Raw genomic sequence first — 14,860 nt, forward strand, 5'->3', positions numbered from 1 at the left:
GTTTTAGGACTACAAGATGGCGAGCTCTATAGGCCTATTTTTGTTTTGCCAGTGATAAAAGTAATGTGTTCAGCATTTATATTCTGAATAATTAATATAATATGTATATTTAAACTGTAAAATTAAAAATGAATTATATGCTGTGGAAATGTTCATGTTTAAAATATGTATTTATGTGGCTAATTACCTGCCTTGTTACCTTCAAGGTATGGGTGGAGCTATATAAGCAGCTATCTGGCAAGTTTATGGAAATCTCCGATTCAGAAACAGATTCGGGTAGGATGGCTGCGCCTAGCCCACAGGCCAGTGTTAACTTCTCAATATCAGGTAACCTTTCTGGACTTTATTCTGCATGAGTTTGCAGGGTTAGTTGTTATTCTTTAAATCAGCAGAGCAGCAGGAAGCCTCAATGTTAGAGCGTTGGGCCAGTAACCGAAAGGTTGCAGGTTCGAATATTGTAGCTGACAAGGAGAAAAATCTGCTACTGTTCCTTGAGCAATGCACTTAACCCTAATTGCTCCAGGGGTGCTGTACAATGGTGACCCTGGCTGTGACCCCACTCCCTGGGGTGCCTCAGGGGTAGTTGGGATATGCAAGAAACACATTGCAATTACACACTTTTGTGTATAAGGACAAATATCAGCACCCCCAAATTATTATTATAGCTGTCTTTTTGCTTTTCCCTCTTTGGAGCCTTATTACAATACAACCTGGACTCAGTGGTAGACATAACATAGTAAATGTAGATCTTTCTCATTCAATTTAAATCAAATCAAATGTGATTTGTCACATGCTTTGTAAACAACAGATGTAGACTAACAGTGAAATGCTTAATTACAGGCCCATCCAAATAATGCAGAGAGAAAAAAAGGGAAATAATAGAAAAATAATAAGACAAGGAATAAATAATCAATGGCTAACTTGGCTATATACAAGGGGTACCAGTACCAAGTTGATGTGCAGGGGCACGGGGTAATTGAGGTAGATTCTGTATGTACCTAAAAGTAGGGATAAAGGCAATAGGATAAATAATAAACATTAACAGCAGCGTATGTGATGAGCCAAAAGAGTTCAAAAAGGGGCAATGCAGATAGTCCGGGTAGCTATTGGTGAGCTATTTAACTAATTATTTAGCAGTCTTATGGCTTGGGGGTAGAAGCTGTTCAGGGTCCTGTTGGTTCCAGAATTGGTGTATTGATGCCACTTGCGATGTGGTAGCACAGATAAGCCTATGACTTGGGTGGCTGGAGTCTATTTAGTCTGATATGTTACGTTTCGTATGGTATGTATTAATTTGTGTGTCCATCACCCATTTCTTATATGTTACGAATTACAATTTGTATGAGGTTACGAATTGCAATTCATACAGTATGTTACAAATTTGCAATACATTTGATATGTTACGAATTCCAATTTGCTGTGGCTAACATTAGCTTTAACTTTAGCTAGGCTAAGGGTTAGGTTAAAGGTTTAAAGTTAGGGGATGGGTTAGCTAATATGCTAAGTAGCTGCACAGTAGCTAAAATGCAAAAATTGCTTGTGATGAGGTTCGAATGCGCAACCTTTGGATTCTAGACATTCGTGTTATATGTCCACCCATCCACCCTCCTTTAGTCATAAGGGAGAAGTAACCTTCTTTCTTATGTAACCATAACATACTAATTTGAGTGTCTCGGATTTACATTTACTATGTTCCGTCTAGTCTTTTTTTTTAAATATAAATACACTTGGATTCCTTTTGCCATGACTCCACTGTACCAAAACCTTTAGCCTCTTCACTAGTATCCAACCTTCACATATCTACAGTATTTAATGTTACATTTGCAGTGTCTTTGAGAAAAAAAAGTGACGGGTCTCTGGAGAACTGTTTGACATCTTTGACCAAGACTCAGGGGTCATGACCTACACTGCCACTGAATTGAGAGCTTTTGCAGCATGAAATTATCATACTCTCCCTCTGCAGGTGTCGTCTTCCTTCCCCAAGTATGTTGACTAAGACATGGCATGCATAAATAATGAATTCTCAAATACCCGGTTGTCACAGAGACTCACATGCTGGGGTTTCAGATAATTCTACAGCCCCCCCTCCACACAAGAGGGGCTGCCGCTGAGCTAGCGGATTAGAAAATGCAGCTCAGTCAAAAGTTCTCTGATGAGGTTGATGCTGGGAGATTGATCTTCAAGGTTGGTTGACTTTCTCCGGCTCATGCTGCTGCAGCCTTCCTCCCCGAACAATTAGCATCTGATTGAGGGGAGATGTGGGCGCTGTGAAGCCCACTGCATGGATTATGTGATGCCTGACATAGAATTCTGAAGAAAAGCCACATATTTTGCTAGATTGTCATTTTAACAAAATAAATGTAATGACAGATCAATGTCAAAGCATTTAAGAGATTTAAGGAATTAAATGTTTTAAAAAGGTCATTTAAGCTACTTTATGACAGCAACTTTTTATCTTGATCATGGTTGTACCATCATGTATTAGATGAAGGTGGACTTGTGATTTGACCTGCTCCACGATGCCCTGGGCCATGGTTAAACATAATTTAAATGAATTACTCTCCAGCTGCACTCCATACAATGGTGGCATAGCTCCTTCTTGTGGTTGTCTATGTAATTGTCTTAATTTCATATCATTGAACACAAAATCCATACCACACAGAAAATCAGTGATTCAATACCATTTTTATTTTATTTTCAGTGTTTTTATATAAAAACATACTGGACTTTGCCAGCATCCACTCCCATTGGCTATAATGTGGTTTTCCCAGAGAATAAGACCAGTACCAAGTCTATTTACAGAACATCCATACAAAAATGGATTTTAAAAAAACAAATCTACCCACTGCTACCCCAGATCCTCCTAACTGAATAAAATGTAATGGATTCTATCACCCCACCATTAAGATTAATGCCTCTGATTAAAACAAACAATACGCAAAAATGGCCTTTACACAGTTGGCTCCTAGTGAGACAATAGTATCTCTTACAATTCTTTCTATATAAAGTAATGCATATACATTTCTCCTTTGCAATAAATTAGTACAGGCACATTCACCTATGGTCATGGTATAGGTCCCTGTAACACAGTCAACACCATTGTGAACGAAGACAACGTTTTACAGGTTATTCACAGATCTCTCTCTCACACACACACACACACACACACACACACACCAAAAACTGTAAAAATAATAAGAATGTAAAAAATGAATCGAAAATCTGGGCAGCAAATTTTTGGTTTTGTGTTAATGATGCACTTTCTGCTTTTTAAACATTGAAAGCATCTTATGTATACAATTATATAGATTTATATAAATATGTACAAACACACGAAGTCCCATAAAAACATTATTGTATTTAAAAACCACAATAATGCAGAGAGAAGCTTGTCCATAAACTTCAATAACTTAAGAAACCATAAAAAAAGTAGCTGAAATAAAAACAAACGTTCAATCGATACAGTATATATTTTGCCCTGGATGAATCTCAGTTGTAGCCAAGACTTGCACAGGTTGTAGCACCAGCAAATATTTAATAAGCACCATAGTGCTGACATGAATCACCCCTACAGCATAAATAGCAAGAAAGTGAACACGCAGTACCAATAACTGAAAACAGAATAAATTAGTGTCACGCCTTGTACAGGTATTTACAGGGTTAAATACAGGGCAACTGCAGAGAGGAAATGGGAGTGAGGGTGAGAATCATGATGGAAGTGAAAGTTGCAGCAGTGAAAGTTGCAGCATATTACAGGACAGAAATTCAACATTCATCAGGTTAGACCAGTGATTTTCTTAAGTCAGTTCTAGGACTCGGTATTAAGGTTTTTGCACACGCCAACCCAATCGCTTGAGTTCAGTTGCATAGCTCATTGATTCATGTGGATATTACATGTTGCTAGCTAAAGTTTTTAGAATGGAATAGATTAAAAGGGAGCATGCGTGTAGTGGTGTCATACACATACCATTTACCCATGAGCAGCTCAGTTGATATAATCAAGACATGAGGTGGAATGGAAACCTGCACCAAGAGACCGTAGGGTTACTTACTTGAGGGCTTTAGATTCTCCCCCAGTACACAGTAAACACGAAGAGAGGGTGTGTGTGTTAGAGGAATACTGGGACTGCTGTGGAATATCAAGTAAACTAAGACGAGTTGAAGAAGGGCTCCACCTAGAGGTGAGGGGTGGGATGCATGAGCAGGTTTAGTCCACATTGCAGGGCTTGCTGCTAGGCTTGTCCTTGACCTGGCTCAGGTGGCTCACAGCGCGATGAAAGGCGGTCTGCACTGCTTTACGGATGCCAGAGGAGCAGCCCTCCATCAGTTTGATCTTGTCCACAGTCTTATTGATACCAAAGGGAACCATCTTGGCTCTAGGAAGCCATTGCCTGTCAAAGACAGTGACGTATCATTAGGATGATGCTAGAATTATGCTACATCATATTACCCCTGACTGCCATTGCAACTCAAGATAACCGGAGCACTAACTCCATTTGATTAAAAATAAACTGTTGGCCATGTTTGAAGATTATTACAAGTGTCAAACTATAGAAGAGGAGTGTTGTCTCACCAGCTGCGCTTGTTGTCGAAGAAGTGGACGAGGAAGAGTTTCTCTTCGGACCTGTACTGCATCTGCTCGCCGACCCTGAGGACGTCCAGAGGGGGTAGAGGGAGAGAGACCCCGTTGTGTTGACACCCCGCCCTCGGCATCTTGTGGTCTATGATCTGCATGGGGGAGGGGGAGAGAGAAGTGATTGGTTGTAGTGACCTGAAAACAAGAGGACGCAGGGAATCCTGGTTGTGGTGCAGCAAAGGTTCAAACTGGTGGACAGGAACGTACATTAACACAATCACACACTACCACACACAGATGCCATGCTACCTGAGTCACCCAGAAAGCTGTAAGCAATCTGTGTGACTCCTAACAAACTCATACCACCCACAACACACTGAAGTTTAGCAGCTAGCTGCAGGGCGTGCACAAACACGAGCTACACCACTTACGATGAGAGGAATGGATGGAAATGGGACATATATAGATGGGCATTGGCCAGTCTGGGACATGCGCTCACTCAAACTCACCAAGGCGGGGTAGGAGGGATATCCACTACATTTTGCCCAAACTAGTTTAAGGGGTTCCAGTACATATGTTGCAGCACTAGCAGGCATCCAAATATTTCCGTTGCCAACTTCTACGGAAGCAGGAATAATGACAAGCAAGTTATGGGGGGTTCACTGCAAACAGACAAGAGACTACTCTAAAAGCCATGCTCACACTGACAGGAGACACAAAAAAACATGAACATACAGTACGTTCACACACAGGGAAGTAGTACAGGGCATCAAAACACTGAAATACAGTTTTAGTTGAAAGAAATTTGAAACAATGTGAATTGTAGAGGGTAACCATTACTTCGTTTGCGACAGAGTAGAAGATGACCGAAAACTGCTGAATTATGTATAGGAAGTGGGATTTCTTAGTCTAGACTGGGTGACCAGGAGACCATTGGTGCCTTTGGGCATGTCAGCACAGGCCACTGGGACAAGATGGTGACAGAATAAGGGTTGTTAAAAAAAATAAGAAGTTTGCCCTGGCCCCAGCGTTAGAACGCAGAGTGCTGGGAGCCTCAGTTGTCCTTTGTCAAACAAGCTCATGTCACTTGTCACACTGCGATCAGATGCGTTCTTACCAAGGAACACACACATGCGGGCACACATATTCTTGTCTAAATCAAAATACATGGGTTCCCCAGACTATCTGCACTGTCCCCATCTTGCATTGACTATATGCACACTCACAAGACTATATACGGACAAGCCATTGAACGGGGAATGGTAGTAGGTGCTAGACGCACTGGTTTGAGTGTCAAAAACTGCAACGCTGCTGGGTTTTTCACGCTCAACAGTTTCCAGTGTATATCAAGAATGGTCCACCACCTAAAAGATATCCAGCCAACTTGACAACAGTGGGAAGCATTGGAGTCAACATGGGCCAGCATCCCTGTGGAACGCTTTTGACACCTTGTAGAATCCATGCCCCAACGAATTGAGGCTGTTCCGAGGGAAAAAGAGGGCGCAACTCAATATCAGGAAGATGTTCCTAATGTTTTATACACTCAGTGTATATCTGCTATCAATCTCAGAACTTGCTTAACACTCATCCTATGAATATCAATAAAACACAATTCGGGACAAAAACAGCCCCTCTACTTAGCCTGGGTACCAGTCAATTTGTGCTAACCTTCCACTCCTTGCCACAAGCAGGTCTGGATTTCAGGCTACCCTCTACTTTTCTAAGCTGAGACTTGTGGTCCATGGGAAGCCAATTAATGTAAGAACAGCAGAATTCCGTGATGTCTACTGGCCGATAAGTTATTGAAAGTGGTAGTATTCCAAAGCTAAAACTACTATGAACAAGCCTTTGGGTAGCAGGCAATGACAAGATGTCTTTGCCAACTATTCCAAATAGAAATGTTAGACAGATACTAAAAAATGTATACATTTATCATTCATAATCTGAGTCCAGTCTTAGCATTTATTTACAGAAAGAACCAGTGTCTCACCTGCTGCAATCTTAGCGGCTTTGGTAAAGTCCCCATTTTCGATACAGGTGATGAGTGCGTTTTTGTCGTCCACTGTGCTCCTACGTGCCATGGATGGCCTCCCTTTTCCATTTTTTGGCACTCTGACCGTGCTACAGTAAAAACAAAGGAAAACCGAGTAGGCTACTGTGAGCAAATGGCAAATGCGCTAATAGTCGAGTGCAACATTTTGCCTGGTAAGTGATGATAGACTACAGACAGCTGCTAGAGGATCTAGATATTACATTAACATGGCACTGTGATGTAGGCCCACTGCCAATCCTTTACCTGGTGCTACACAGCAGAGTGCTGCCAGCAGAGTCTGCATTATTGCCATTGTGCTGAGGTGTTAACAAGCATACCTTGTGCTACACAGCACGCTGCCGCTAGAGGAGATACTGGACTCAGAGGCACAGCGCCGGCGAGGCTCCAGCGGCCTACTGGGGCTAGCCTCACTCTCTGGCTCAACGACAAAGCCATTAGCTAGTCCTGGAGACAAAGAAATGGTCAGAGCCCACTTGTCTCTCCATTACTATGACATTTGCGAACCAAAAATATGAATTTTGTACATGAAGAAAAAGGTGACATTTGCATATTTACACTGGCCTTTACCTGTGTCAAGGCGCTTGATGGGCGATTCCTCCTCATCTTCGTCACAGTCACCACTGGAGCTGTGGGTCCTCTTCCTGGGTAAAAGGAGGGTCTCAAGGCGAGGAATGACAACAGAAAGGAAGGTCTTGGCTCCCAGCGGCGGGGAGCCGGGCAAGTGCTCGGCTGTCCTTGGGGGCTTCTGCAGGCTAGCACTCTTGGACTTGCATAAAAGCACATTGGTCCGCCTGTTGCCCGTGCCAGAGGGCTCTGCGAGCATAGAGGTGGCCACGAAACTGAGGTCACTGACTGGGAACAGCGGGTTACAGATGTGCCCGTTGATGGGTTCCTGGGGTACAGAGGTAGCGGTCTTGACACCGTTGCACTTGGAGGTCTTCTGGCTCTTGTCCGCATTGGATTTGATGGGCTTGAGCATGGGAGGTTCTGAATGGCTGTCTGAGTTGACAAGTGGCGGTGAAGAGTTCAATGGCTCTAGTTTCGGTGGGGGCAAAGACTTGCCTCCTATACAATCAAAACAGAAGTACAGTAGAACATGAAAATGATTTTGACATGTGGAACAAACAATCATTAGCTAATAGCCTACAGTTCATCAAGTAAGATATAGAGAAGGTTTTATTGAACCAATTCATAGCTTTAGGACAGCCTGATATGTACCTTCTTCCTGTGTGCTGTGTCCAGTGGGAGGCAGTGGTTTCTCCTCAGTATCTGCTGGTTTCAGTTCAGAGGAAACGACAGCGGGGTGCCTCGTCTTTAGGTATATCTCGCTCCGAACATCTGCGATGGTCTTTTTGAGCAGCTTCAGTCGCTTGCTGCGAGATGGACTGGACTTCATGGCACTGCTCAGGTCCAGCTTCTCCAGCAGCTCTTTAAGTTGCTCCTCCAAAGACATGTGCTGGCGGTTGGCTGGGTTTAGTATCCGGTCCACTGCAAGACACACACAAACAACAACTTGATTGGCTGAGCTCAAAACATTTCCCCATTCCCCAATACTACAGTAACATAAATCAATGGCTGTGTGCAGCACATAACTTAGGCTGTGTACAAGATAAATCGAGAAGTAAACATATGTAGACTATGTTCTTACCATCGTCCCAGGAGAAAGGGGGAAGAGCCTCCACCTTGGGCGGCTCAGGGAGGTGCATCCCGCTGACAAAGTCAAAGCCGATTCGCTCTGCATACCGACGAGTCTTCCTGAGGATGGCCTCGCCTTGGTCTTGTAGACGCAGACCGGCCTTGTGGAAGAACGTGTCCTTGGCGTTGTACTTCATGCAGTTGAATATGATCTGGTTGAAGTCGGCCTCAAACTCCTCCAGGCTCTTGTAGCCGTGGGCCTCAATGCGCTTCCTCATGGTGGAGAAGTCCATTGGGTTCTTGATGTGGTCCAAGTAGTCAGGCACCTGAGGATGGGGAGATAATGAAAAGCACGATGCTAAGTGAAAGGTACCCAAATAACTAAATAGAACGACATACAATCTCTATGAGGGTACCATTTGTTTTTAATTTGTGAAAGTAACATTCTATTGGGGGTATGGGGGACCATACCTCTTTAACGCTGACAGGCTGGGCAAAGATCTTGGCCTGGTCCTTCTCCTGAAGCTGGTCCAGGACAGCTCGTAGTAGAATGTTGAAGGGTGTGAGCTGTACCTCTAGAACGGACTGTTGAAGCTTCATCTGAATGGTTACAGGACATAGCACAAAGCTGTAGTATACTAACATTTACAAGGGGATCCAACAACCAATTCTAAAGCTCTTTTTTAACAATGCAGATTATCTTTTGAAAGGAAATTAATTTGACCTAATTTTATTGATAGGAGGACTTACAACTACTAGCCATTGATATGCTGTCACATCAACATTCTTATTTCACTACTGGGGTTATCAGATTGAAAACCCGAGACCAATTCTCTGTACCTCCTCTCTCTTTATCTTCTCCCTCTTCCTGATCATTTCGAGCAGTAGGCGAGCTCGCTCCAGGTCGTGGCGTAGGCGGTGCCATTCCTTTAGCTGCTCCTTCATCACTCGATTATCCTCCACCCTGCGATCCTGTAACATCAGTGTCCAAAAAGGCATTTTAATTAACATCCACAAGACCTTAATCTCAGGTAAGGCGGCAGAAAATGACAAAGCGCTACAGTGCCATCAGAAAGTATTCACACTCCTCGACTTTTCCCCATTTTGTTGTGTTGGAGCCTGAATTTAAAATTGATTAAATTGAAATGTCACTGGCCTACACCCAATACCTCAAAGTCAAAGTGGAATTGTGTTTTGTGAAATGTTTACAAATTCATTACAAATTTAAAGCTGAAATGTCTTAAGTCAATAATTACTATTCCCTTTGTTATGGCAAGCCTAAAGTTCAGGAGTAAAAATGTGCTTAACAAGTTACATAGTAAGTTGCATGGGCTCACTGTGTGCAATAAGTGTTTAACATGATGTTTGAATGACTGCCCCATCTCTGTAACCCACACTAAGGTCCCTTAGTCGAGCAGTGAATTTCAAAACACAGATTCAACCACAAAGACCAGGAGGGTTTTCCAATTCCTCAAAGAATGGCACCTATTGGTAGATGGGTAAAAATATCAAAAGCACACATTAAATATCCCTTTGAGCATGGTGAAGTTCTTAAATTACATTTTGGATGGTGTATCAATACACCCAGTCACTACAAAGACACAGGCGTCCTTCCTAACTCAGTTGCCGGAGAGGATGGAAACTGCTCAAGGATTTCACCATGGTGACTTTAAAACAGAGTTTAATGGCTGCGATAGGAGAAAACTGAAGATGGATCTACAACATTGTAGTCACTCCACAATACTAACCTAATTGACAGAGTGAAAAGAAGGAAGCCTGTACAGAATAAATACAAATATTCTAAAACATGCATTGTTTGCAACAAGGCACTAAAGTAATACTACAAGCATTTTGGCAAAGCAATTCACTTTTTGCCCTGAATACAAAGTGTTGTATTGGTTTTGCCTTAACATATTACCGAGTACCACTCTCTATATGTTCAAGCATAGTGGTGGCTGCATCATGTTATGGGTATGTTTGTAATCGTTAAAGACTGGGAAGTTTTTCAGGATCATTTGTTTTTATGGACCTAAGCACAGGAAAATCCTAGAGGAAAACCTGGTTGTCTGCTTTCCACCAGACACTGGGAGATGAATCACCTTTCAGCAGAATGATAACCTAAAACACAAGGCCAATCCACACCAGAGTTGTTACCAAGAAGACAGTGAATGTTCGAGTGGCCGAGTTAGTTTTGACTTAAATCTGCTTGAACATCTATGGCAAGACCTGAAAATGGTTGTCACGCTGGGATCAACAACCACTTTGACAGCGCTAGAAGAATTTTGAAAATAATAAATGGGAAAATGTTGCACAATCCAGGTGTAGAAAGCTCTTAGAGACTTACTCAGAAAGGTGCTTCTACAAAGTATTGCCTACGGGGTGTGAACACTTATGTAAATTAGATGTTTCAGTATTTCATTTTCAATAAATGTGAAAACATTTGTAAAAACATGTTATCACTTTGTCAATATGGGGTATTGTGTGTAGATGGGTGAGGAAAAATATATACTTCATCAATATTGAAAACAGGTTGTAACAACAAAATGTTGAATAAGTTAAGGGGTATGAATACTTGCTGATGTACTGTACCTTCAATGGACATCGACTGTGATCCATTTTTTTTTTTTTGACTCCACTGACCAACAAACTAGGCAAATTTCTATTAAATGTCTTCTCTTTTTTTATAGTCCATATTGAAATGGATAAATGGCCCATATCTCTAGCATCCAAAAACCTACTTTTGAAAAAAAGGCCTAGACACAGGAAACTGTCTTTTTCTCAATTCAAGTATTAGTCTGCTTTATTTTGATTTCCAAGCACTGGAGAACGGTTTAAAAACAACGTAATGTTTAAAGCAGACAATTGTCTATCACAAGGATTCGGATACCATGAAAACTACTAAACAATTACACTGACCACTAGACTGACCGGCTGCTCTGGTTTGGGGGGTTGAGGGTTGGCCTGTAGCCGCCTGATCAGTGGCACGCCGTTCCTCGACTGTCTCTTCAGCATCCAGTAGCTCAGGACCCGCTCCACAAACGCCTTCTTCTTCTGGACAGACACTTGATTGAGGATCGTGTCGAAACTGAGAGGGGAGAATATGTTAGCATTGGTCAGACACAGGATTATTGTATTTAATGTACATTTCACACATTCATTGGGAGGTTTGTTATTTAGGAAAATATTTAGTTATTGGTAGACAAAAGAAGTAAAAATAATATGCCAACCTGCTGGGGGTTATACTAGGCCCAGGCACAGCTGGAGCCTCTTCCTCAGGCACCACCACTATTCTCTTGCTCTTCTTCTTCTGCCACCCTTTTAACCTCGTCATCCCTCTTTTGTCACCCCTCTTGTGACAGACACCGTTTTTAGCATGGCCTTCCTCGTAGATAGCAAGGGGTCTCCGGGTGCACCCTTTAGGAGTGTGAGCACAGCAGAAGGCTGTTTTCTTCACAGAGAAAGTGGGTGACCCCGTCTCTGTGACTTCCTTGACAGGCTCCATTTTCATGTAGAGGCCGGCCTTTTGGGCACAGCTGACATGGAAGGCTGTGTAACAGTTAACCTTGTGACACTGGATGCAGGCCCCGGCGCCCTTCTCCTTGCAGAGGTAGCAGGTGAGTTTCCAACGGGCGGGCGGAATATTGCTGACGCCGTCGATGGGCTCGATAAAGACTGTGTCGGAGAAGCCCACTTCTGGCACCCACAGGGCACACACCACGTGGCCCCAGCGGTCATCATCAGTCTTCTTCAGGGCACCGCCTTTGTTGGGACAGAAGACACACTCAGCGGGCCGTGAGGGGCACTGGAGGCAGTGGCGACACAGCCACTGGCCCTCAGGGATGTAGGGAACACCGTAGCACTCCTGGTGCACGGCGATGTTGCATGAGTCACAGAAGAGGATGACGTTACTGTCCTGTCCGTCTCCATCCATGCAGATGCAGCACACAGCGTCCTCATCGATGAGGGTCTGCGGGTCGCTCCGACCCTGGCTGGCAAAGAAGGACTCCTTCTCAAAGCGGTCCATAAGGAACTCAAAGAGGTTCTGGGACACCTGACTGACGCCCTCACTTTTCCTCTTCTCATTGAGAAGATCCAGCCAAGCGTAGTCCTCCTCATCCATGTCGTATTCCACTTCCTCATCCAGCTCTTCGGCAGTCTTCTCAGAATACTTATAATATATGGAGGGCCGCCGAGGCACCGCGGGAAGGTTGTACTCCACTGCGCGGAACTTGGGTTCCAGGAGGGCGCTCCCTTGCGGGGCAGCCCCATGCGTGGTGGTGAGGGCGGCGCTCTTCTTCTGCTGGTTGTTTTTGAGCCTCACCGAGCGCACCAGCACTTGCTGGGGCTTCTCGTTGTTCTCCTTGTTGCTGTTGCACTCCATGATCTCTTGGGCCGTGGGGTCATCGTCGGCGATGACATCCAGCTTGTCATAGATGCTGATCCTGTGCACGCGGCCATCTATCTCTAGGTCCACCATGCGCTGGGCCTGGGCGTATGTCAGGGTCTCCTTGTTCGGTGAAGGTTTAATGGGAGAGGGGGGCCTCTGGGGCGTGGACATGCGATTATAATGCCGCACTTTTTTCTTCATCATGAAGACCTAAAAAAAATGCTAAAAACACCCACTTTGATTGAGATTTAACTTAGGCCAATACCAACCAAGATTGTAATATATCACTAGTCACAATTTCCCTTTCTTGGTTTCAGTTGCGTATTATTCTTTTGAGTGGACATAACAGAAGGCTTATCATTGGCATGACGACAATGTGTCATCACTTTTACTTCCTTATGGTGTGCAGATGGGAAATAAATTAAAGTAGGTGTATGTAATAAATGCAATGTCTCCACAACCTGGATAGGCCTATATTATTACAGTACTTGTGCCAATTTGCTTGCTAGTAACCTAGGATATGCCTAAATTTACTTTCATATTCACCCAAAGTCCCAAACTAGCCTACTTGAAGTGTGGAGAGGCATACCTTTCTTGTTGTTCTGTGAAACCAGAAACTAAATATGTAACTATTCTAAATTATTTGGAAGGTAAACGGTGTAAAATATTAGTGTTGCTAACTGTTTGTTGCATAATAAGTAAACAGATACCATTCATTTCGCTGTTGAGCATTCATTCAAAATACATGCTAACTAGAGGAGTAGCTAAATAGACAGTTTGCCTGAGCCGTCATCTCTTTTTCGAAGAGACACAGTCATTGAAATATTTGGCAGACTCTGGGCATGTACACATTACACAATGAAAGCCAAACACAGCAGCTGATTTATGACTCCAAATGGTACCAGGCGACTGTTCTTTAGAAATTCCACTGACAACAAATGTAGGTATCCTCAACTAACACATTGTAACGAAGAGTGTGAGACGGGAGAAACAAATGGGAAGTCCCTTGCGCGCAACATCTTATTATGTTGACATAATTGCTAAGCAACCATTTAGCTAGCCTAGCTAACGTTAGTCAAACGTCAGCAAAAAAAAATAAATCTAACCAATTAGCTATCCTGGCAATGCTAAATTGTGCTACTTAAAATACAACTATCTAGATAGCTATCGTTATGGTAGAGTTGCCTAGATAGCTATATTAGGCTAGCTGGCTAACTGCTAGCGTAAAGCCAATTTATTGTGGCCACCTAACGTAGTAGTTAACTTAGTAGCTAGCTAGTAAGGCGCATAACCTACATAGCTTTAAAAATAACGTTAGTTGAAGGTTGAGTCAGGCATAAATAATATGTATATTGAGCTAGGAGAGGAAGATCCCGTAAAAGTAGCGCCAGCGGCCTCAAGTCAAGAGCTAACTAGTTAGCTAACGTTCACAATAAACTAAGGAAGGAAATATGGCGTCCGACTAAACAAGAATCCGAGTCGATTCGGTACGTTTAAGTTATCATTTTCTTCACTAGAATGTATAATCCATTTGTATAAATGCATTTAGGTTGTTCTAAAAAGCATACATATGTGCAGAGACAGAAAATTTGGCTATAGCCATCTAACGTTACCTTTGTATTTTCAGTAATTCCGCTTTTGAAAACAGCAGCGCTTGCAAGCAATGGCGATGTGGCCTGCAGAGCAGCAGCAGTAAATCCACACACAATCCTCTCATCCAACGGGCACCGCTCGAGCAGCTTTGAATTATAAATTTAAACGACGACGGTCTAAATTCCAAATTCGATTCTATTACAAACATAAATATTTCTGAAGAGCCACCAAATACTAATGTCCTTTTGCGACTTGTTAACGATCAGTAGCTAGCAGCCCCTGGTTTCTTTTCGCCAACAACAATGCGGTTGTGCGGCTCCCCAGTTACGGCATGACGTAATTACGTCTCAGCGAAAATTAGGAAATTGTGAGCATGAAGAAAATGCAAACATCAAGGAGGTCAGGGAGTCTTAGCAAGAAGGTATCAAGGTTTTGTAAAATTAACGTCAGATTTGACGTTTCGTAGCACAACGTTTCCCACGGAGGCCTAGGGAAGAAGCAGGCATTCAGCAATTGCATGTAGCAATCGGAGGGCTGGTGGTTCAAATCGCAAATATGATGGGACAATCTGGTTGTGGTAGGGTTGTTAATGTTTGAATATAGCTTGGATTGAGAT

General features: G+C 43.1%; 1 protein-coding gene across 6 annotated transcripts; it reads right to left on the bottom strand.

Moving 5' to 3' along the window:
* Positions 1-2,666: 2,666 nt before the first annotated feature.
* Positions 2,667-14,559, bottom strand: LOC106561034 (bromodomain-containing protein 1). 6 transcript variants are annotated; one of them, XM_082957185.1, is made up of 13 exons: positions 14,265-14,559; positions 11,492-12,873; positions 11,193-11,349; positions 9,105-9,236; positions 8,736-8,864; positions 8,278-8,590; positions 7,848-8,117; positions 7,197-7,694; positions 6,947-7,073; positions 6,567-6,697; positions 5,086-5,195; positions 4,574-4,728; positions 2,667-4,391 (listed from the first exon to the last, which is right to left on the bottom strand). In XM_082957185.1, exons 2-13 carry the CDS (start codon positions 12,853-12,855, stop codon positions 4,208-4,210), a joined length of 3,570 nt encoding a protein of 1,189 aa, XP_082813311.1. In that variant the 5' UTR covers positions 12,856-12,873; positions 14,265-14,559; the 3' UTR covers positions 2,667-4,207. The 6 variants fall into 6 exon arrangements, with proteins under 6 accessions (XP_082813311.1, XP_082813310.1, XP_013980073.1 ...); XM_082957184.1 differs by having other exon boundaries at positions 11,181-11,349; XM_014124598.3 differs by lacking the exon at positions 5,086-5,195.
* Positions 14,560-14,860: the final 301 nt, after the last annotated feature.

Source organism: Salmo salar, chromosome 10 (assembly GCF_965601325.2).
Source record: "Salmo salar chromosome 10, fSalSal1, whole genome shotgun sequence".
Lineage (NCBI taxonomy): Eukaryota > Metazoa > Chordata > Actinopteri > Salmoniformes > Salmonidae > Salmo > Salmo salar.

Coding starts and splice junctions, on each gene's coding strand:
- LOC106561034 (XM_082957184.1), bottom strand. CDS start 12,855: ATGATGAAGAAAAAAGTGCGGCATTATAATCGCATGTCCACGCCCCAG. Junction 6,698..6,946: donor AGCGTGCTGTGTAGCACAAG/GTATGCTTGTTA, acceptor TTTTTACTGTAG/CACGGTCAGAGTGCCAAAAA. Junction 4,392..4,573: donor TTCGACAACAAGCGCAGCTG/GTGAGACAACAC, acceptor TGTCTTTGACAG/GCAATGGCTTCCTAGAGCCA.